Here is a 23,577-nt window from a genome sequence, read left to right on the forward strand (position 1 = left end):
TACAGGCCTGGACCCATATATAACTGTATGGACTAGTATACAGGACTGGACCTATATACAACTGCATGGACTAGTATACAGGCCTGGACATATATATAACTGTATGGACTAGTATACAGGACTGGACCTATATATAACTGCATGGACTAGTATACAGGACTGGACCCATATATAACTGCATGGACTAGTATACAGGACTGGACCTATATATAACTGCATGGACTAGTATACAGGCCTGGACCTATATACAACTGCATGGACTAGTATACAGGCCTGGACATATATATAACTGTATGGACTAGTATACAGGACTGGACCTATATATAACTGCATGGACTAGTATACAGGACTGGACCCATATATAACTGCATGGACTAGTATACAGGACTGGACCTATATATAACTGTATGGACTAGTATACAGGCCTGGACCCATATATAACTGCATGGACTAGTATACAGGCCTGGACACATATATAACTGCATGGACTAGTATACAGGCCTGGACCCATATATAACTGCATGGACTAGTATACAGGCCTGGACACATATATAACTGCATGGACTAGTATACAGGCCTGGACCTATATATAACTGCATGGACTAGTATACAGGCCTGGCCCCATATATAACTGCATGGACTAGTATACAGGCCTGGACCCATATATAACTGCATGGACTAGTATACAGGCCTGGACACATATATAACTGCATGGACTAGTATACAGGCCTGGACCTATATATATAACTGCATGGACTAGTATACAGGCCCGGACCTATATATATAACTGCATGGACTAGTATACAGGCCGGGACACATATATAACTGCATGGACTAGTATACAGGCCTGGACCTATATATATAACTGCATGGACTAGTATACAGGCCGGGACACATATATAACTGCATGGACTAGTATACAGGCCTGGACCTATATATAACTGCATGGACTAGTATACAGGCCTGGCCCCATATATAACTGCATGGACTAGTATACAGGCCTGGACCTATATATATAACTGCATGGACTAGTATACAGGCCTGGACCCATATATAACTGCATGGACTAGTATACAGGCCGGGACTCATATATAACTGCATGGACTAGTATACAGGCCTGGACCTATATATATAACTGCATGGACTAGTAAACAGGCCTGGACCTATATATAACTGCATGGACTAGTATACAGGCCTGGACCTATATATAACTGCATGGACTAGTATACAGGCCTGGACACATATATAACTGCATGGACTAGTATACAGGCCTGGCCCCATATATAACTGCATGGACTAGTATACAGGCCTGGAGTAGTATATAACTGCATGGACTAGTATACAGGCCTGGAGTAGTATATAACTGCATGGACTAGTATACAGGCCTGGACCTATATATAACTGCATGGACTAGTATACAGGCCTGGACCTATATATAACTGCATGGACTAGTATACAGGCCTGGACACATATATAACTGCATGGACTAGTATACAGGCCTGGACCCATATATAACTGCATGGACTAGTATACAGGCCTGGACTCATATATAACTGCATGGACTAGTATACAGGCCTGGACCTATATATAACTGCATGGACTAGTATACAGGCCTGGACCTATATATAACTGCATGGACTAGTATACAGGCCTGGAGCAGTATATAACTGCATGGACTAGTATACAGGCCTGGACCTATATATAACTGCATGGACTAGTATACAGGCCTGGACCCATATATAACTGCATGGACTAGTATACAGGCCTGGAGCAGTATATAACTGCATGGACTAGTATACAGGCCTGGACCTATATATAACTGCATGGACTAGTATACAGGCCTGGACCTATATATAACTGCATGGACTAGTATACAGGCCTGGACCTATATATAACTGCATGGACTAGTATACAGGCCTGGAGCAGTATATAACTGCATGGACTAGTATACAGGCCTGGACACATATATAACTGCATGGACTAGTATACAGGCCTGGACCTATATATAACTGTATGGACTAGTATACAGGCCCGGACCTGTATATAACTGCATGGACTAGTATACAGGCCTGGACTCATATATAACTGCATGGACTAGTATACAGGCCTGGACCTATATATAACTGCATGGACTAGTATACAGGCCTGGAGCAGTATATAACTGCATGGACTAGTATACAGGCCTGGACACATATATAACTGCATGGACTAGTATACAGGCCTGGACCTATATATAACTGTATGGACTAGTATACAGGCCCGGACCTGTATATAACTGCATGGACTAGTATACAGGCCTGGACTCATATATAACTGCATGGACTAGTATACAGGCCTGGACCCATATATAACTGCATGGACTAGTATACAGGCCTGGGCTCATATATAACTGCATGGACTAGTATACAGGCCTGGACCTATATATAACTGCATGGACTAGTATACAGGCCTGGAGCAGTATATAACTGCATGGACTAGTATACAGGCCTGGACACATATATAACTGCATGGACTAGTATACAGGCCTGGACACATATATAACTGCATGGACTAGTATACAGGCCTGGACCTATATATAACTGTATGGACTAGTATACAGGCCTGGACCTATATATAACTGCATGGACTAGTATACAGGCCTGGACCAATATATAACTGCATGGAGTAGTATACAGGCCTGGAGTAGTATATAACTGCATGGACTAGTATACAGGCCTGGACACATATATAACTGCATGGAGTAGTATACAGGCCTGGACCTATATATAACTGCATGGACTAGTATACAGGCCTGGACCTATATATAACTGCATGGACTAGTATACAGGCCTGGACATATATATAACTGCATGGACTAGTATACAGGCCTGGACACATATGTAACTGCATGGACTAGTATACAGGCCTGGACCTAAATATAACTGTATGGACTAGTATACAGGCCTGGACTCATATATAACTGCATGGACTAGTATACAGGCCTGGACACATATGTAACTGCATGGACTAGTATACAGGCCTGGACACATATATAACTGCATGGACTAGTATACAGGCCTGGACCTAAATATAACTGTATGGACTAGTATACAGGCCTGGACTCATATATAACTGCATGGACTAGTATACAGGCCTGGACCCATATATAACTGCATGGACTAGTATACAGGCCTGGACCTATATATAACTGCATGGACTAGTATACAGGACTGGACCCATATATAACTGCATGGACTAGTATACAGGACTGGACCTATATATAACTGCATGGACTAGTATACAGGCCTGGACATATATATAACTGTATGGACTAGTATACAGGCCTGGACACATATATAACTGCATGGACTAGTATACAGGCCTGGACCCATATATAACTGCATGGACTAGTATACAGGCCTGGACCTATATATATAACTGCATGGACTAGTATACAGGCCTGGACCTATATATAACTGCATGGACTAGTATACAGGCCTGGCCCCATATATAACTGCATGGACTAGTATACAGGCCTGGACACATATATAACAGCATGGACTAGTATACAGGCCTGGCCCCATATATAACTGCATGGACTAGTATACAGGCCTGGACCTATATATAACTGCATGGACTAGTATACAGGCCTGGCCCCATATATAACTGCATGGACTAGTATACAGGCCTGGACACATATATAACAGCATGGACTAGTATACAGGCCTGGCCCCATATATAACTGCATGGACTAGTATACAGGCCTGGCCCCATATATAACTGCATGGACTAGTATACAGGCCTGGACCTATATATATAACTGCATGGACTAGTATACAGGCCTGGACACATATATAACTGCATGGACTAGTATACAGGCCTGGCCCCATATATAACTGCTTGGACTAGTATACAGGCCTGGACCTATATATATAACTGCATGGACTAGTATACAGGCCTGGCCCCATATATAACTGCATGGACTAGTATACAGGCCTGGACCTATATATAACTGCATGGACTAGTATACAGGCCTGGACACATATATAACTGCATGGACTAGTATACAGGCCTGGACCTATATATAACTGCATGGACTAGTATACAGGCCTGGACCTATATATAACTGTATGGACTAGTATACAGGCCTGGACACATATATAACTGCATGGACTAGTATACAGGCCTGGACCTATATATAACTGCATGGACTAGTATACAGGCCTGGACCTATATATAACTGCATGGACTAGTATACAGGCCTGGACTCATATATAACTGCATGGACTAGTATACAGGCCTGGACCCATATATAACTGCATGGACTAGTATACAGGCCTGGACACATATATAACTGCATGAACTAGTATACCGGCCTGGACCTATATATAACTGCATGGACTAGTATACAGGCCTGGACCTATATATAACTGCATGGACTAGTATACAGGCCTGGACCTATATATAACTGCATGGACTAGTATACAGGCCTGGACATATATATAACTGCATGGACTAGTATACAGGCCTGGACCTATATATAACTGCATGGACTAGTATACAGGCCTGGACATATATATAACTGCATGGACTAGTATACAGGCCTGGACCTATATATAACTGCATGGACTAGTATACAGGCCTGGCCCCATATATAACTGCATGGACTAGTATACAGGTCTGGAGTAGTATATAACTGCATGGACTAGTATACAGGCCTGGACACATATATAACTGTATGGACTAGTATACAGGCCTGGACACATATATAACTGTATGGACTAGTATACAGGCCTGGCCCCATATATAACTGCATGGACTAGTATACAGGCCTGGACACATATATAACTGCATGGACTAGTATACAGGCCTGGACCTATATATAACTGCATGGACTAGTATACAGGCCCGGACCTGTATATAACTGCATGGACTAGTATACAGGCCGAGACCTATATATAACTGCATGGACTAGTATACAGGCCTGGACCTATATATAACTGCATGGACTAGTATAGAGGCCTTGACCTGTATATAACTGCATGGATTAGTATACAGGCCTGGACCTATATATAACTGTATGGACTAGTATACAGGCCTGGACACATATATAACTGCATGGACTAGTATACAGGCCTGGACACATATATAACTGCTTGGACTAGTATACAGGCCTGGACCTATATATAACTGCATGGACTAGTATACAGGCCTGGACACATATATAACTGCATGGACTAGTATACAGGCCTGGACCTATATATAACTGCATGGACTAGTATACAGGCCCGGACCTGTATATAACTGCATGGACTAGTATACAGGCCGGGACCTATATATAACTGCATGGACTAGTATACAGGCCTGGACCTATATATAACTGCATGGACTAGTATAGAGGCCTTGACCTGTATATAACTGCATGGATTAGTATACAGGCCTGGACCTATATATAACTGCATGGACTAGTATACAGGCCTGGACCCATATATAACTGCATGGACTAGTATACAGGACTGGACCTGTATATAACAGCATGGACTAGTATACAGGCCTGGACCTATATATATAACTGCATGGACTAGTATACAGGCCTGGCCCCATATATAACTGCATGGACTAGTATACAGGCCTGGACCCATATATAACTGCATGGACTAGTATACAGGCCTGGAGCAGTATATAACCCTTGACACTATGGTATATATGGTATATATTTGTTGTTGGTCACCAGAGATGAGCAAATCAATATGTTTTTCGTTCCATTCAGCTGTAATATACTAGATGTAACACGGCGATGGAGCGGCGGGAGGACATTACTGCTCTGGGGACACAAAGGGGGGTTATTAAAGGGGAGGCCATCAGATGTTGATATAGGAGCATTTGGGGCCCCACTTTTAATTTTGCCCAGGGCCACAGTTTGGCTAAACCCAGCCTTGACAACATGTAATTTACCACAGGACCTTTAGGACTGTCACCCATGTCCCCTGACACAGACCCCTGGTGATGATTCGGCATCTCATGATATTTCTATTCCTCCTAGTCAGAGTCGTCCTCCTCTTTTTGATGAGCTGGATGAGAACAGTCTGCATTGTGTGCAATCAGTGAAGGAAGACATGACCGGTGGTGGTGACTATGGTAGTGGCAGGGGGTGCAGTACTGGTAGGGGAGCTACGGGGATATCTGGTGGAGGGTGCACAAGGCCATGAGAATGTGTCAGAAGGAAGCAGAGAAGATGCTGACCTTGCCGATGATGATTATCTTGTGGATAGGACCTGCAACCGGGTCAGGGTGACATCAGATGAAGAGGGTGGTGGCAGCGGTCATACTAATTCCAACCATTACAAAGGTCCAATATACGAAAAGTCTGACCTAGGGAAAGCTCCTGGGGTGGGGATGATGACAATGGTGGTAGCAGCACTGGTCGTGGCAGACATGTTTCCGCTGCTGCTGGCGGCATCCACTACACGTGGTCATCTCCTGTATGGGAATACTTCTGTACACTACCAAACAATAAATCTATGTTCAAGATCTGCAGGAAGAGCCTTAGCTGTGGCCTCGCAGGAACAGGTGGTAGAGAGGACGTCTGCACGTGCTGACCTGGAAAGGACATCTCTACGTGCTGATGAGGAAAGGACACCTCTACGTGCTGACGTGGAAAGGACACCTCTACGTACTGAGGTGGAAAGGACACCTCTACGTACTGAGGTGGAAAGGACACCTCTACGTACTGAGGTGGAAATGTCACCTCTACGTACTGACGTGGAAAGGACATCTCTATGAGCTCACGTGGAAATAACATCTCTACGTACTGACGTGGAAAGGACATCTCTATGAGCTCACGTGGAAATAACATCTCTACGTACTGACGTGGAAAGGACATCTCTACGTGCTGACGTGGAAATAACATCTCTACGTACTGACGTGGAAAGGACATCTCTACGTGCTGACGTGGAAAGGACACCTCTACGTACTGACGTGGAAAGGACATCTCTACGTGCTGAGGTGGAAAGGACATCTCTACGTACTGACGTGGAAAGGACATCTCTACGTGCTGACGAGGAAAGGACACCTCTACGTGCTGACGTGGAAAGGACATCACTACGTGCTGACGTGGAAAGGACATCTCTACGAGCACACGTGGAAAGGACACCTCTATGTACTGACGTGGAAAGGACACCTCTACGTGCTGACGTGGAAAGGACACCTCTACGTACTGACGAGGAAAGGACATCTCTACGTGCTGACGAGGAAAGGACACCTCTACGTACTGACATGGAAAGGACATCTCTACGTGCTGACGTGGAAAGGACATCTCTACGTGCTGACGAGGAAAGGACACCTCTACGTGCTGACATGGAAAGGACATCTCTACGTACTGAGGTGGAAAGGACATCTCTACGTACTGAGGTGGAAAGGACATCTCTACGTACTGACAAGGAAAGGACACCTCTACGTGCTGACAAGGAAAGGACATCTCTACGTGCTGACATGGAAAGGACATCTCTACGTACTGAGGTGGAAAGGACACCTCTACGTGCTGACGAGGAAAGGACACCTCTGCGTACTGACCTGGAAAGGATACCTCTACGTACTGACATGGAAAGGACACCTCTACGTGCTCACGTGGAAAGGACACCTCTACGTGCTCACGTGGAAAGGACACCTCTACGTGCTGACAAGGAAAGGACATCTCTACGTACTGAGGTGGAAAGGACACCTCTACGTACTGAGGTGGAAAGGACATCTTTACGTACTGAGGTGGAAAGGACACCTCTACGTACTGAGGTGGAAAGGACACCTCTACGTACTGAGGTGGAAAGGACACCTCTACGTACTGAGGTGGAAAGGACACCTCTACGTACTGACATGGAAAGGACACCTCTACGTACTGACATGGAAAGGACACCTCTACGTACTGACCTGGAAAGGACATCTCTACGTGCTGAGGTGGAAAGGACACCTCTACGTGCTGACGAGGAAAGGACACCTCTACGTGCTGACGAGGAAAGGACACCTCTACGTACTGAGGTGGAAAGGACATCTCTACGTGCTGACGAGGAAAGGACACCTCTACGTGGTGACGAGGAAAGGACACCTCTACGTGATGACGAGGAAAGGACATCTCTACGTGCTGATGAGGAAAGGACATCTCTACGTGCTGACGAGGAAAGGACACCTCTATGTACTGAGGTGGAAAGGACACCTCTACGTGCTCACGTGGAAAGGACATCTCTACGAGCACACGTGGAAAGGACACCTCTACGTACTGACATGGAAAGGACACCTCTACGTACTGACATGGAAAGGACACCTCTACGTACTGACGTGGAAAGGACACCTCTATGTACTGACGTGGAAAGGACACCTCTACGTGCTGACGTGGAAAGGACATCTCTACGTACTGACGTGGAAAGGACATCTCTACGTGCTGACGAGGAAAGGACACCTCTACGTACTGACATGGAAAGGACACCTCTACGTACTGACCTGGAAAGGATACCTCTACATACTGACATGGAAAGGACATCTCTACGTACTGAGGTGGAAAGGACATCTCTACGTACTGACAAGGAAAGGACACCTCTACGTGCTGACCTGGAAAGGACACCTCTACGTACTGACCTGGAAAGGACACCTCTACGTGCTGACGAGGAAAGGACACCTCTACGTGCTGACATGGAAAGGATACCTCTACGTACTGACCTGGAAAGGACACCTCTACGTGCTCACGTGGAAAGGACACCTCTACGTACTGACATGGAAAGGACACCTCTACGTACTGAGGTGGAAAGGACACCTCTACGTACTGACATGGAAAGGACACCTCTACGTACTGACATGGAAAGGACACCTCTACGTACTGACCTGGAAAGGACATCTCTACGTGCTGAGGTGGAAAGGACACCTCTACGTGCTGACGTGGAAAGACACCTCTACGTACTGAGGTGGAAAGGACATCTCTACGTGCTGACGAGGAAAGGACACCTCTACGTGGTGACATGGAAAGGACATCTCTATGTATTGAGGTGGAAAGGACACCTCTACGTGCTCACGTGGAAAGGACATCTCTACGTACTGATGTGGAAAGGACATCTCTACGTACTGACGTGGAAAGAACATCTCTATGTACTGATGTGGAAAGGACACCTCTACGTGCTCACGTGGAAAGGACACCTCTACGTACTGACCTGGAAAGGACACCTCTACGTACTGACCTGGAAAGGACACCTCTACGTACTGACGTGGAAAGAACATCTCTATGTACTGACGTGGAAAGGACATCTCTACATATTGAGGTGGAAAGGACACCTCTACGTACTGATGAGGAAAGGACACCTCTACGTGCTCACGTGGAAAGGACATCTCTACGTACTGACCTGGAAAGGACATCTCTACGTGCTGACGTGGAAAGGACACCTCTACGTGCTGACGTGGAAAGACACCTCTACGTACTGACCTGGAAAGGAAATCTCTACATGCTGAGGTGGAAAGGACATCTCTACGTACTGACCTGGAAAGGACATCTCTACGTACTGATGAGGAAAGGACATCTCTACGTACTGACCTGGAAAGGACATCTCTACGTGCTGAGGTGGAAAGGACACCTCTACGTACTGAGGTGGAAAGGACACCTCTACGTGCTGACGAGGAAAGGACACCTCTACGTGCTGACATGGAAAGGATACCTCTACGTACTGACCTGGAAAGGACACCTCTACGTGCTCACGTGGAAAGGACACCTCTACGTGCTCACGTGGAAAGGACACCTCTACGTGCTGACAAGGAAAGGACATCTCTACGTACTGAGGTGGAAAGGACATCTCTACGTGCTGACATGGAAAGGACATCTCTACGTACTGACATGGAAAGGACACCTCTACGTACTGACATGGAAAGGACACCTCTACGTACTGAGGTGGAAAGGACACCTCTACGTACTGACATGGAAAGGACACCTCTACGTACTGACATGGAAAGGACACCTCTACGTACTGACCTGGAAAGGACATCTCTACGTGCTGAGGTGGAAAGGACACCTCTACGTACTGAGGTGGAAAGGACATCTTTACGTACTGAGGTGGAAAGGACACCTCTACGTACTGAGGTGGAAAGGACACCTCTACGTACTGAGGTGGAAAGGACACCTCTACGTACTGACATGGAAAGGACACCTCTACGTACTGACATGGAAAGGACACCTCTACGTACTGACCTGGAAAGGACATCTCTACGTGCTGAGGTGGAAAGGACACCTCTACGTACTGAGGTGGAAAGGACACCTCTACGTGCTGACGAGGAAAGGACACCTCTACGTGCTGACATGGAAAGGATACCTCTACGTACTGACCTGGAAAGGACACCTCTACGTGCTCACGTGGAAAGGACACCTCTACGTGCTCACGTGGAAAGGACACCTCTACGTGCTGACAAGGAAAGGACATCTCTACGTACTGAGGTGGAAAGGACACCTCTACGTACTGACATGGAAAGGACACCTCTACGTACTGAGGTGGAAAGGACACCTCTACGTACTGACATGGAAAGGACACCTCTACGTACTGACATGGAAAGGACACCTCTACGTACTGACCTGGAAAGGACATCTCTACGTGCTGACGTGGAAAGGACACCTCTACGTGCTGACGAGGAAAGGACACCTCTACGTGCTGACGAGGAAAGGACACCTCTACGTGCTGACGAGGAAAGGACACCTCTACGTGGTGACATGGAAAGGACATCTCTATGTATTGAGGTGGAAAGGACACCTCTACGTGCTCACGTGGAAAGGACATCTCTACGTACTGATGTGGAAAGGACATCTCTACGTACTGACGTGGAAAGAACATCTCTATGTACTGATGTGGAAAGGACACCTCTACGTGCTCACGTGGAAAGGACACCTCTACGTACTGACCTGGAAAGGATACCTCTACGTGCTGACCTGGAAAGGACACCTCTACGTACTGATGAGGAAAGGACACCTCTACGTGCTCACGTGGAAAGGACATCTCTACGTACTGACCTGGAAAGGAAATCTCTACGTGCTCACGTGGAAAGGACATCTCTACGTGCTGACGTGGAAAGGACATCTCTACGTACTGACCTGGAAAGGACATCTCTACGTGCTGACGTGGAAAGACACCTCTACGTACTGACCTGGAAAGGAAATCTCTACATGCTGAGGTGGAAAGGACACCTCTACGTACTGATGAGGAAAGGACATCTCTACGTACTGACCTGGAAAGGACATCTCTACGTGCTGAGGTGGAAAGGACACCTCTACGTACTGACCTGGAAAGGACATCTCTACGTGCTGAGGTGGAAATGTCACCTCTACGTACTGACCTGGAAAGGACATCTCTACGTGCTGACATGGAAAGGAAATCTCTACATGCTGAGGTGGAAAGGACATCTCTACTTACTGATGAGGAAAGGACATCTCTACTTACTGATGAGGAAAGGACATCTCTACGTACTGACCTGGAAAGGACATCTCTACGTACTGATGAGGAAAGGACATCTCTACGTACTGACCTGGAAAGGACATCTCTACGTGCTGAGGTGGAAAGGACACCTCTACGTACTGACCTGGAAAGGACATCTCTACGTACTGACCTGGAAAGGACATCTCTACGTGCTGAGGTGGAAATGTCACCTCTACGTACTGACCTGGAAAGGACATCTCTACGTGCTGAGGTGGAAATGTCACCTCTACGTACTGACCTGGAAAGGACATCTCTACGTGCTGATGAGGAAAGGACACCTCTACGTACTGACCTGGAAAGGACATCTCTACGTACTGAGAAGACATCCAAAGGTAGGAGATGAGGCTCTCTTAAGGCTATTCTGACTATAGAATATATCTATATCCTCCCCAGCGTGATGTCACAGCCACGTCATTGCTACCACATGAGCACAGATGGGTTATTTCCACCTCATTGTGAAGGGTTTTCCATCTTCTCCGCACACTGATGGCGCCATTACAGAGCGCACACACGTGACCACACTGACATGAAACAATAATGACGGCTCTCGGAAGGCGGGGAGGGAAAAACAAACAAAACAGGGTCTTTATGGGGTTAAGTATCACCTTTCTGAGGCTCTGCTGAGACGTCTGGTGATCATGTGGGTGGTCACTTACCAGACGGTGCGAGGACGGGGGTAATGTTCTGCTGTATACATTAGGTTCTCTCACATCTACCTAAACACTATACAGACCACCCCTCTCCAATGGTACAACCCTCTATACTCGGGTACTCTATAAAACTATGGCTGACACAAGAGGACAACCCCCGTCCTCCCCACCACAGAGCAGGAGACCATCATGACCATCCCCTCTATCCTCCACCGAGCAGACACTCCCCCACCATAGAACAGACCACACCCCCATCCTCTCACCATAGAACAGACCACACCCCCATCCTCTCACCATAGAACAGTCCACACCGCCATCCTCCGTGGAACAGTCCACACCGCCATCCTCCGTGGAACAGTCCACACCGCCATCCTCCGTGGAACAGTCCACACCGCCATCCTCCCACCATAGAACAAACCACACACCCATCCTCCCACCATAGAACAGTTCACACCGCCATCCTCCCACCATAGAACAGACCACACACCCATCCTCCCACCATAGAACAGACCACACCCCCATCCTCCCACCATAGAACAGACCACACCCCCATCCTCCGTGGAACAGTCCACACCGCCATCCTCCGTGCAACAGTCCACACCGCCATCCTCCGTGCAACAGTCCACACCGCCATCCTCCCACCATAGAACAGACCACACCGCCATCCTCCCACCATAGAACAGACCACACCGCCATCCTCCCACCATAGAACAGACCACACCGCCATCCTCCCACCATAGAACAGACCACACCGCCATCCTCCCACCATAGAACAGACCACACCGCCATCCTCCCACCATAGAACAGACCACACCGCCATCCTCCCACCATAGAACAGACCACACCCCCATCCTCCCACCATAGAACAGACCACACCCCCATCCTCCCACCATAGAACAGTCCACACCGCCATCCTCCCCGGAACAGTCCACACCGCCATCCTCCGTGGAACAGTCCACACCACCATCCTCCGTGGAACAGTCCACACCACCATCCTCCGTGGAACAGTCCACACCGCCATCCTCCCACCATAGAACAGACCACACACCCATCCTCCCACCATAGAACAGTCCACACCGCCATCCTCCCACCATAGAACAGACCACACCCCCATCCTCCCACCATAGAACAGACCACACCCCCATCCTCCCACCATAGAACAGACCACACCCCCATCCTCCCACCATAGAACAGACCACACCGCCATCCTCCCACCATAGAACAGTCCACACCGCCATCCTCCCCGGCACAGTCCACACCCCCATCCTCCCCGGAACAGTCCACACCCCCATCCTCCCCGGAACAGTCCACACCGCCATCCTCCCCGGAACAGTCCACACCCCCATCCTCCGTGGAACAGTCCACACCACCATCCTCCGTGGAACAGTCCACACCGCCATCCTCCCACCATAGAACAGACCACACCCCCATCCTCCCACCATAGAACAGTCCACACCGCCATCCTCCCTGGAACAGTCCACACCGCCATCCTCCGTGGAACAGTCCACACCGCCATCCTCCCACCATAGAACAGACCACACACCCATCCTCCCACCATAGAACAGTCCACACCGCCATCCTCCCACCATAGAACAGACCACACCCCCATCCTCCCACCATAGAACAGACCACACCGCCATCCTCCCACCATAGAACAGTCCACACCGCCATCCTCCCCGGCACAGTCCACACCGCCATCCTCCCCGGCACAGTCCACACCGCCATCCTCCCCGGAACAGTCCACACCCCCATCCTCCCTGGAACAGTCCACACCGCCATCCTCCCCGGAACAGTCCACACCGCCATCCTCCCCGGAACAGTCCACACCCCCATCCTCCCCGGAACAGTCCACACCGCCATCCTCCCCGGAACAGTCCACACCGCCATCCTCCCCGGAACAGTCCACACCGCCATCCTCCCCGGAACAGTCCACACCGCCATCCTCCCCGGAACAGTCCACACCCCCATCCTCCCCGGAACAGTCCACACCCCCATCCTCCCCGGAACAGTCCACACCCCCATCCTCCCCGGAACAGTCCACACCCCCATCCTCCCTGGAACAGTCCACACCCCCATCCTCCCCACAGACCACACCCCCATCCTCCCCACAGACCACAGGCGGAGTTCTGCTGGATTATCTCATTTTAATACAAAGTAAACATGAAAGCGTCAAGACTCGTCTCTTCTTAAAAAGATGGGCAGTCCTGGTGGGGCCCCCGGCCTCTTGCTCTGGAATGGGGGGGTCCCGGCTTATATTACATAAAGTACTAGTGCCTCTCCGCACACACCTCAGGGGGTAGGGGGGTAACCGAAGATATGGGGGGGGGGGGGTCCTGAAAATAAATCCATACTGTCCCTCAATAAAATCATTTAAATTAAAAAATAATAACAGGGTGTGATGACATCATAGAAGTGGGAGGAGTCAGCTCTGCTGGGGGCGGAGCTGCCACGTCTGGGGAGATTATATAACATAAGATTATAGAGAGATGGCGCGGTCACATGATTGTGCAGAACACTGGAGATCCGGTTAGAAATACTGAAGGACGCGGCGATGGCGGCGGCTGCTGCATAGTGGTCTCCGCCCCTGGTCCAGTCCGTACAGTCAGCGCCATGACAGTGCTCACATGATGCCATTGGTCAGGTACTGGAAGCCGTCGTACAGCTTGGTGGTGATGGACCTCATACTGCCGTCCACCATCTGCTCCACCAGGAGCTGCAGCTGCTCCTCCGTCATGTTCATGTGGAAACGCTCCTTGAGGTTGCGAATGGTGCTGGAGCCGTGGAAACATGGCAGCTGCGAACCTGCGGGAAGAGGAGACGCGTCAGAGGTGAGGGGGGCATACAAGAGAGCGCCTACAGGGGGCACACGAGGAGGACAACGTACCCTGCTGCATGATCTCCACTATCTGCACCACACGGTCCATGTGCTTGCGGGCGGCGATCAGACCCTGGAGCATCAACATCTTGTAGTAGTTAAACATGTCGCCGTTCAGGCCGCCCATCACCTGCCGACAGAGAGGACAACGCTATGACTGCTGTGTACGTGCCGCCTCCAGGGGGCGCCATCTACTACTGCACATCACAGCCCCGCCCATTAGTCTATAATAATAGTCAATATCAGGGTCTGCTCTATGACCTGGAGCCATAATTCAGCCCCTTATAGCCAGTTGTACCGCTCCCTCCCCCCCCACCACAAGGCCCGAGGACCGCCGTCCATCCCCACCCACACACACAAGGCCCAAGGACAGTCGTCCGTCCCCACCCACACCCGAGGACCGCCGTCCGTCCCCACCCACACCCGAGGACAGTCCCCACCCACACCCGAGGACCGTCGTCCGTCCCCACCCACACCCGAGGACCGTCGTCCGTCCCCACCCACACCCGAGGACCGTCGTCCGTCCCCACCCACACCCGAGGACCGTCGTCCGTCCCCACCCACACCCGAGGACCGTCGTCCGTCCCCACCCACACCCGAGGACCGTCGTCCGTCCCCACCCACACCCGAGGACCGTCGTCCGTCCCCACCCACACCCGAGGACCGTCGTCCGTCCCCACCCACACGAGGCCCGAGGACCATCCCCCCACCCACACACGAGGCCCGTCCCCCAACACGAGGCCCGAGGACCTTTGTCCCCCTCAACAAGAGGCCCGAGGACTGTCGTCCCCCTCGTCCCCCCAGCACGAGGCCCGAGGACTGTCGTCCCCCCAACACGAGGCCCGAGGACTGTCGTCCCCCCAACACGAGGCCCGAGGACTGTCGTCCCCCCAACACGAGGCCCGAGGACTGTCGTCCCCCCAACACGAGGCCCGAGGACTGTCGTCCCCCCAACACGAGGCCCGAGGACTGTCGTCCCCCCAACACGAGGCCCGAGGACTGTCGTCCCCCCAACACGAGGCCCGAGGACTGTCGTCCCCCCAACACGAGGCCCGAGGACCTCCCCGCACTCACATCCACAAATTCTGATGTCAACTTGAATGCTGAGGTCTCAAAGCCGAGGTTCCGGGGAGAACTGGAGAGAATGAAGCCGAAGTCTATGTGGATGATGTGGCCCTCGGCGTCCAGGAGGATGTTCCCATTGTGCCTGCGGAAGGGGCGATACCAGCTCAGCATCATCATCACCACCCCCCTACGTGTCCTACCCCACCACTAGAGGTCAGCCTCTCACCTGTCCTTGACCTGGAGCAGGTAACACACCAAGCAATAGCCGGCACAGCTCTGCACAAAGTTGCGTTGTGCGGTGAGGAACGCCTCGGTGGTGCAGCTGCCATGTTCCTGGAGGAAGTAATCCAGGAGGGAGAGCTGGGACTGCTTCTTCACCTGATGGATGGACACCGCGTTCACCACCGGCTCGATCATCCCGCTGTCGGCCGAGATCACCAGGATCTTGTATGGCCGGATCCAAAGAGGAACTCGTTCCGTCTCCCAGATTGACTGATGGAAAGGGGAAGACACAAGATATATAACACACCCCTCGTGTATCCAAGCCCGGCAGTATCACAGGGTGGCAGCAGGGGGCGCACACTGACCTGGAGCTGTTTGAGGACCTGGTACGCCAGCAGCTCCTGCCGGAGGTCATCACCGCACTTCACTATGACCGACAAGAGCCTCCAGTTAGGGAAGTGGCCGTAGGGAGACCCCTCCCGAATCCTCCTGTGAAGAGTCCACCATATACATAGTCACAAGTCACTGATTATATACTATATCACCTGCTGGTCCCTCCCCAGACTCCAACCGGCCCCAGACTCCAACCCGCCCGCCCCAGACTCCAACCCGCCCGCCCCAGACTCCAACCCGCCCGCCCCAGACTCCAACCCGCCCGCCCCAGACTCCAACCCGCCCGCCCCAGACTTAGTCCCAGGCACACAAAGGGGCCCCAAACACATCAAGAACCCCAGACCCGCACCTGACTTTTTCCTGCCATGGTTCCTTCAGTGCCACAGCGGACGGGTCCTCCGGATCTCTACGGAAGGTGGTTGGGGTGTGAGCGAGCTGTTCTGAGAGACGACGCCTGCGAAGGGATGAAGACCCTGGTCAGTGGTCTGCTAAAACACATGCACCCCTCCCAGTGTACTCCAAAGTCCTGGGTGCACATCTCCTCACCGGATGTCCCCTGCAGCGATGAAGACGGGCTCCTTGCTCTCCTGGCTGGTGATACTGTCCACAGAGAACTGCGAGATATTGTCACAGCTGTTGGTGTGGAGCTCCGGGAGCTGTAAGGGAGCAGAGGACAGTCAGACAATGGACCCCAAACTTTACACGGGGGAGCGTGGGTATGAGGGGGCGAGACTTACCTCCACCTGCAGCTCCCCAATGTCATCCACAGACCAGGCCTCATCGTCATTGTCATAATTGGGCACGGTGGTGAAGCTGCTGGCCCTCTGCTCGTGGGTGATCCCACATTCTGGAAGGTTCTCCACCGAGCGGGTGCTACGAATTCGGTTCTCTGGAATCCGGGCTGGAACAATGGACGTTTCAAAGTTGTCACACTCTAGAACTTCCACGTAGATTAAATATGGAGCCTAGAACACGAGCACGAGTGTTAGTCCTTCTCATGGGGGTCAGTCATGGGGTCTACACCCAGAACTACCCTGGGGGTGTGTACCTTGTCCTTGGAGTTCAGCACGACGGCCTGGGTGTGGGGCACTCGCACAACATGGTGGTCAAAGCCGGCCGTTGGCAGCCAGACGCGAGCCGGCAACTTGTGGTTGAGCAGCGAGAGCTCGGAGATGAGCCGCTGCGTCTTCTGCTCTTTGGTGGGGAGGGTGGCAAGTCTCTTCCCGATGGCCATGAGAGACTTGATGAACTCCCTCTCCGGGGCGAGCCGGACGGGCTGCGGAGGAAAGACACGGTGACAAAAAGTCAAGGGATAAACACCCCAGAAATGGGGGACCCCACATGTCAGGGGATGGGCTCTACCCCAACACCAGGACCCATAGAGGTCAGTCACTGGAGCTCAGGAGCGGGCGCATCCCCAGGTCACAGGTTCCCAGCATTAGGGTGATCAGATTGTCAGCTCTTGGGTAATAATCAGTGAGGGTCTCATCCAGACTCCACTACAACTACCCCCATCATGTGGAGTCTGCTGCCCCGAGACAGAAGACAGAAGGAGAGAAGGAGACACAGGAGTCATTGGTTCATTCTCCACCAGGAATCACATTCTAGAGAGGAGCAGCATTTCCTCTGCCCGGCGGCCATGGTGCTGGGTGACGGGGCTGGAGCCGCCATCTTTCCACCATGGCGGAGGGCAGGACAGGACTACAGAGCTCGTACAACCAGCGCAGAAGGTCCCGGATCCCCACAATCAGCACAATGGGGGACAACGCTCGGGGTACGTTACCCATCATGCACTGCGGCTGACCGTCTCCCAGGTTTAGTCCCATCATGGCAGCTGGAGACGCGGGACCCTCCTGGCTGACATGCAGCCGTAGCGGACACAACATGCACGGTGCAGACACAAGACTGGGAGCAAAAGCAGCCAGAGGGCGGCCATGATGGCAGACACAACCAGGGCAGCTGCATGTCCCTTTAAATACTACGCACAGCCCCTGGTGCCCTCTGCATGCGGAGGAGGGGGCAGGGTGGTGGTGATGGCGGCGGCGATGGCGTGCAGCACTTTATTCCCCTGCAGAGGAAATGCTGATCGGAGAGAAGAAGCCAAGAAGACCCTCAAGACCCGCAGCCGACTACAAGAAAACCGGCACTTACGGAGGAGAACGACCTATCGAGGCTTTCCGAGCTGGAGGAGAGGTCCTGGGAGGAGGAGGAGGGGTGATAGGGGGCGAGGAGAGAAAGGGAGAGGTTTAGCAGCTCAGGTTATCATGACATCATCACCATCCCAGGCCCCGCCCACGAGGGACGACCACATATTAATGGGCCAATCAGAAGAGGCAACCAATGAGGTTCACAAACCCGTATGTAAAGGGCTGAAGGGGCGCCCACTATTAGAAGGGTCTGTGGACAGTCTGACAGAGCGCCCCCCTCTTGTCCATGGGCCATGCCTGGCATTGCAGGCAACTTCATTCAAGAGGAAGCCAGAGCATGGAGACGGACGAGGAATAACATGTGGCTGATAACAGAGGGCAACGACTCAACAAAGCACAGAGAAGAGCCATGCGTGACGTCACACCAACCTTTACATAGGCATTTGTGAAGGTTTCACTGCTGATGCCCCCTACACAGAAATAAATGCCCCCCAACAGACTGTGGACCCCCCTCCTACTCCGCACGCTGCCCCCTCCCTCTCCTGTATACTCCTGCTCCGCACTCTGCCCCCTCCTGTATACTCCTGCTCTGCACACTGCCCCCTCCTGTATACTCCTGCTCCGCACACTGCCCCCTCCCTCTCCTGTATACTCCTGCTCCGCACTCTGCCCCCTCCTGTATACTCCTGCTCTGCACATTGCCCCCTCCTGTATACTCCTGCTCCGCACACTGCCCCCTCCCTCTCCTGTATACTCCTGCTCCGCACTCTGCCCCCTCCTGTATACTCCTGCTCTGCACACTGCCCCCTCCTGTATACTCCTGCCCTGCACACTGCCCCCCTCCTGTATACTCCTGCTCCGCACACTGCCCCCTCCCTCTCCGGTATACTCCTGCTCCGCTCCAGCACGCTGCCCCCTCCTGTATACTCCTGCTCTGCACGCTGCCCCCTCCTGTATACTCCTGCTCCGCACGCTGCCCCCTCCTGTATACTCCTGCTCCGCACGCTGCCCCCTCCTGTATACTCCTGCTCCGCACGCTGCCCCCTCCTGTATACTCCTGCTCTGCACACTGCCCCCTCCTGTATACTCCTGCTCCGCACGCTGCCCCCTCCTGTATACTCCTGCTCCGCACGCTGCCCCCTCCTGTATACTCCTGCTCCGCACGCTGCCCCCTCCCTCTCCTGTATACTCCTGCTCTGCACGCTGCCCCCTCCCTCTCCTGTATACTGCTGCTCTGCACGCTGCCCCCCTCCCTCTCCTGTATACTCCTGCTCTGCACGCTGCCCCCTCCCTCTCCTGTATACTCCTGCTCCGCACGCTGCCCCCTCCTGTATACTCCTGCTCCGCACGCTGCCCCCTCCTGTATACTCCTGCTCTGCACGCTGCCCCCCTCCTGTATACTCCTGCTCCGCACGCTGCCCCCTCCTGTATACTCCTGCTCTGCACACTGCCCCCTCCCTCTCCGGTATACTCCTGCTCCGCACACTGCCTCCTCCTGTATACTCCTGCTCCGCACGCTGCCCCCTCCCCCTCCTGTATACTCCTGCGCCGCACCGCTGCCCCCTCCTGTATACTCCTGCTCCGCACACTGCCCCCTCCCCCCTCCTGTATACTCCTGCTCCGCACACTGCCCCCTCCCTCTCCTGTATACTCCTGCTCCGCACACTGCCCCCTCCCTCTCCTGTATACTCCTGCTCCGCACACTGCCCCCTCCTGTATACTCCTGCTCCGCACACTGCCCCCCTCCCTCTCCTGTATACTCCTGCTCCGCACACTGCCCCCTCCTGTATACTCCTGCTCCGCACACTGCCCCCTCCCCCTCCTGTATACTCCTGCTCCGCACACTGCCTCCTCCCCCTCCTGTATACTCCTGCTCCGCACACTGCCCCCTCCTGTATACTCCTGCTCCGCACACTGCCGCCTCCCCCTCCTGTATACTCCTGCTCCGCACACTGCCCCCTCCCCCTCCTGTATACTCCTGCTCCGCACGCTGCCTCCTCCCCCCTCCTGTATACTCCTGCTCCGCACACTGCCCCCTCCCCCTCCTGTATACTCCTGCTCCACACACTGCCTCCTCCCCCTCCTGTATACTCCTGCTCCGCACACTGCCCCCTCCTGTATACTCCTGCTCCGCACACTGCCCCCTCCCCCTCCTGTATACTCCTGCTCCGCACACTGCCCCCCTCCCCCTCCTGTATACTCCTGCTCCGCACACTGCCCCCTCCCCCTCCTGTATACTCCTGCTCCGCACACTGCCTCCTCCCCCTCCTGTATACTCCTGCTCCGCACACTGCCCCCTCCTGTATACTCCTGCTCCGCACGCTGCCCCCTCCTGTATACTCCTGCTCCGCACGCTGCCCCCTCCTGTATACTCCTGCTCCGCACGCTGCCCCCCTCCTGTATACTCCTGCTCCGCACGCTGCCCCCCTCCCTCTCCTGTATACTCCTGCTCTGCACGCTGCCCCCTCCCTCTCCTGTATACTGCTGCTCCGCACGCTGCCCCCTCCTGTATACTCCTGCTCCGCAAGCTGCCCCCTCCTGTATACTCCTGCTCTGCACACTGCCCCCTCCCTCTCCGGTATACTCCTGCTCCGCACGCTGCCCCCCTCCCCCTCCTGTATACTCCTGCTCCGCAAGCTGCCCCCTCCTGTATACTCCTGCTCTGCACACTGCCCCCTCCCTCTCCGGTATACTCCTGCTCCGCACGCTGCCCCCCTCCCCCTCCGGTATACTCCTGCTCCGCACGCTGCCCCCTCCCCCCTCCTGTATACTCCCTGCTCCGCACACTGCCCCCTCCCCCTCCTGTATACTCCTGCTCCGCACGCTGCCCCCTCCCTCTCCTGTATACTCCTGCTCCGCACACTGCCCCCTCCCTCTCCTGTATACTCCTGCTCCGCACACTGCCCCCTCCTGTATACTCCTGCTCCGCACACTGCCCCCTCCCCCTCCTGTATACTCCTGCTCCGCACACCTGCCCCCCTCCCCCTCCTGTATACTCCTGCTCCGCACACTGCCCCCTCCTGTATACTCCTGCTCCGCACACTGCCCCCTCCTGTATACTCCTGCTCCGCACACTGCCCCCTCCCCCTCCTGTATACTCCTGCTCCGCACACTGCCCCCCTCCCCCTCCTGTATACTCCTGCTCCGCACGCTGCCTCCTCCCCCTCCTGTATACTCCTGCTCCGCACACTGCCCCCTCCTCTATACTCCTGCTCTGCACGCTGCCCCCCTCCCCCTCCTGTATACTCCTGCTCCGCACACTGCCCCCTCCCCCTCCTGTATACTCCTGCTCCACACACTGCCTCCTCCCCCTCCTGTATACTCCTGCTCCGCACACTGCCCCCCTCCTGTATACTCCTGCTCCGCACACTGCCCCCCTCCTGTATACTCCTGCTCCGCACACTGCCCCCTCCCCCTCCTGTATACTCCTGCTCCGCACACTGCCCCCTCCCCCTCCTGTATACTCCTGCTCCGCACACTGCCTCCTCCCCCCTCCTGTATACTCCTGCTCCGCACACTGCCCCCTCCTGTATACTCCTGCTCCGCACACTGCCTCCTCCCCCTCCTGTATACTCCTGCTCCGCACACTGCCCCCTCCCCCTCCTGTATACTCCTCCTCCGCACGCTGCCCCCTCCCTCTCCTGTATACTCCTGCTCCGCACACTGCCCCCCTCCCTCTCCTGTATACTCCTGCTCCGCACACTGCCTCCTCCCCCTCCTGTATACTCCTCCCGCACGCTGCCCCCCTCCCTCTCCTGTATACTCCTGCTCCGCACACTGCCCCCTCCCTCTCCTGTATACTCCTGCTCCGCACACTGCCTCCTCCTGTATACTCCTGCTCCGCACACTGCCTCCTCCCCCTCCTGTATACTCCCTCCTCCGCACGCTGCCCCTCCCTCTCCTGTATACTCCTGCTCCGCACACTGCCCCCTCCTGTATACTCCTGCTCCGCACACTGCCCCCTCCTCTATACTCCTGCTTCGCACACTGCCCCCTCCCTCTCCTGTATACTCCTGCTCCGCACACTGCCTCCTCCCCCTCCTGTATACTCCTGCTCCGCACACTGGCCCTCCTCCTGTATACTCCTGCTCCGCACACTGCCTCCTCCCCCTCCTGTATACTCCTGCTCCGCACACTGCCTCCTCCCCCTCCTGTATACTCCTGCTCCGCACACTGCCCCCTCCTCTATACTCCTGCTCCGCACGCTGCCCCCTCCCCCTCCTGTATACTCCTGCTCCGCACACTGCCCCCTCCCCCTCCTGTATACTCCTGCTCCGCACACTGCCCCCTCCTCTATACTCCTGCTCCGCACGCTGCCCCCTCCCCCTCCTGTATACTCCTGCTCCGCACACTGCCCCCTCCCCCTCCTGTATACTCCTGCTCCGCACACCTGCCCCCCTCCTCTATACTCCTGCTCCGCACACTGCCCCCCTCCCCCTCCTGTATACTCCTGCTCCGCACACTGCCCCCTCCCCCTCCTGTATACTCCTGCTCCGTACGCTGCCCCCTCCCTCTCCTGTATACTCCTGCTCCGCACACTGCCCCCTCCCCCTCCTGTATACTCCTGCTCCGCACGCTGCCCCCTCCTGTATACTCCTGCTCCGCACGCTTGCCTCCTCCTGTATACTCCTGCTCCGCACGCTGCCCCCTCCCTCTCCTGTATACTCCCTGCTCCGCACGCTGCCCCCTCCTGTATACTCCTGCTCCGCACGGCTGCCCCCTCCCTCTCCTGTATACTCCTGCTCTGCACGCTGCCA

At 53.6% G+C, this 23,577-nt stretch overlaps 1 protein-coding gene across 2 annotated transcripts in view; it reads right to left on the reverse strand.

Moving 5' to 3' along the window:
• Positions 1–14,242: 14,242 nt before the first annotated feature.
• PI4KB (phosphatidylinositol 4-kinase beta) overlaps positions 14,243–23,577 on the reverse strand; it is a 25,965-nt gene continuing 16,630 nt past the window's right edge. The window contains exons 3-12 of one of the 2 annotated variants that reach the window (XM_075261457.1): positions 18,825–18,869; positions 17,722–17,949; positions 17,411–17,638; positions 17,220–17,329; positions 17,023–17,127; positions 16,646–16,769; positions 16,285–16,550; positions 16,068–16,200; positions 15,003–15,123; positions 14,243–14,920 (exon numbers count right to left, since the gene is read on the reverse strand). In XM_075261457.1, the coding sequence (XP_075117558.1) occupies positions 14,739–14,920; positions 15,003–15,123; positions 16,068–16,200; positions 16,285–16,550; positions 16,646–16,769; positions 17,023–17,127; positions 17,220–17,329; positions 17,411–17,638; positions 17,722–17,949; positions 18,825–18,869 (1,542 nt within the window). In that variant the 3' untranslated portion in view covers positions 14,243–14,738. The remainder of the gene's footprint in view (positions 14,921–15,002; positions 15,124–16,067; positions 16,201–16,284; positions 16,551–16,645; positions 16,770–17,022; positions 17,128–17,219; positions 17,330–17,410; positions 17,639–17,721; positions 17,950–18,824; positions 18,870–23,577) is intronic. The other variant, XM_075261458.1, reaches the window with a different exon arrangement.

The sequence above is a fragment of the Leptodactylus fuscus genome, unplaced genomic scaffold, assembly GCF_031893055.1.
Source record: "Leptodactylus fuscus isolate aLepFus1 unplaced genomic scaffold, aLepFus1.hap2 HAP2_SCAFFOLD_136, whole genome shotgun sequence".
In the NCBI taxonomy this organism is placed as follows: Eukaryota; Metazoa; Chordata; class Amphibia; order Anura; family Leptodactylidae; genus Leptodactylus; species Leptodactylus fuscus.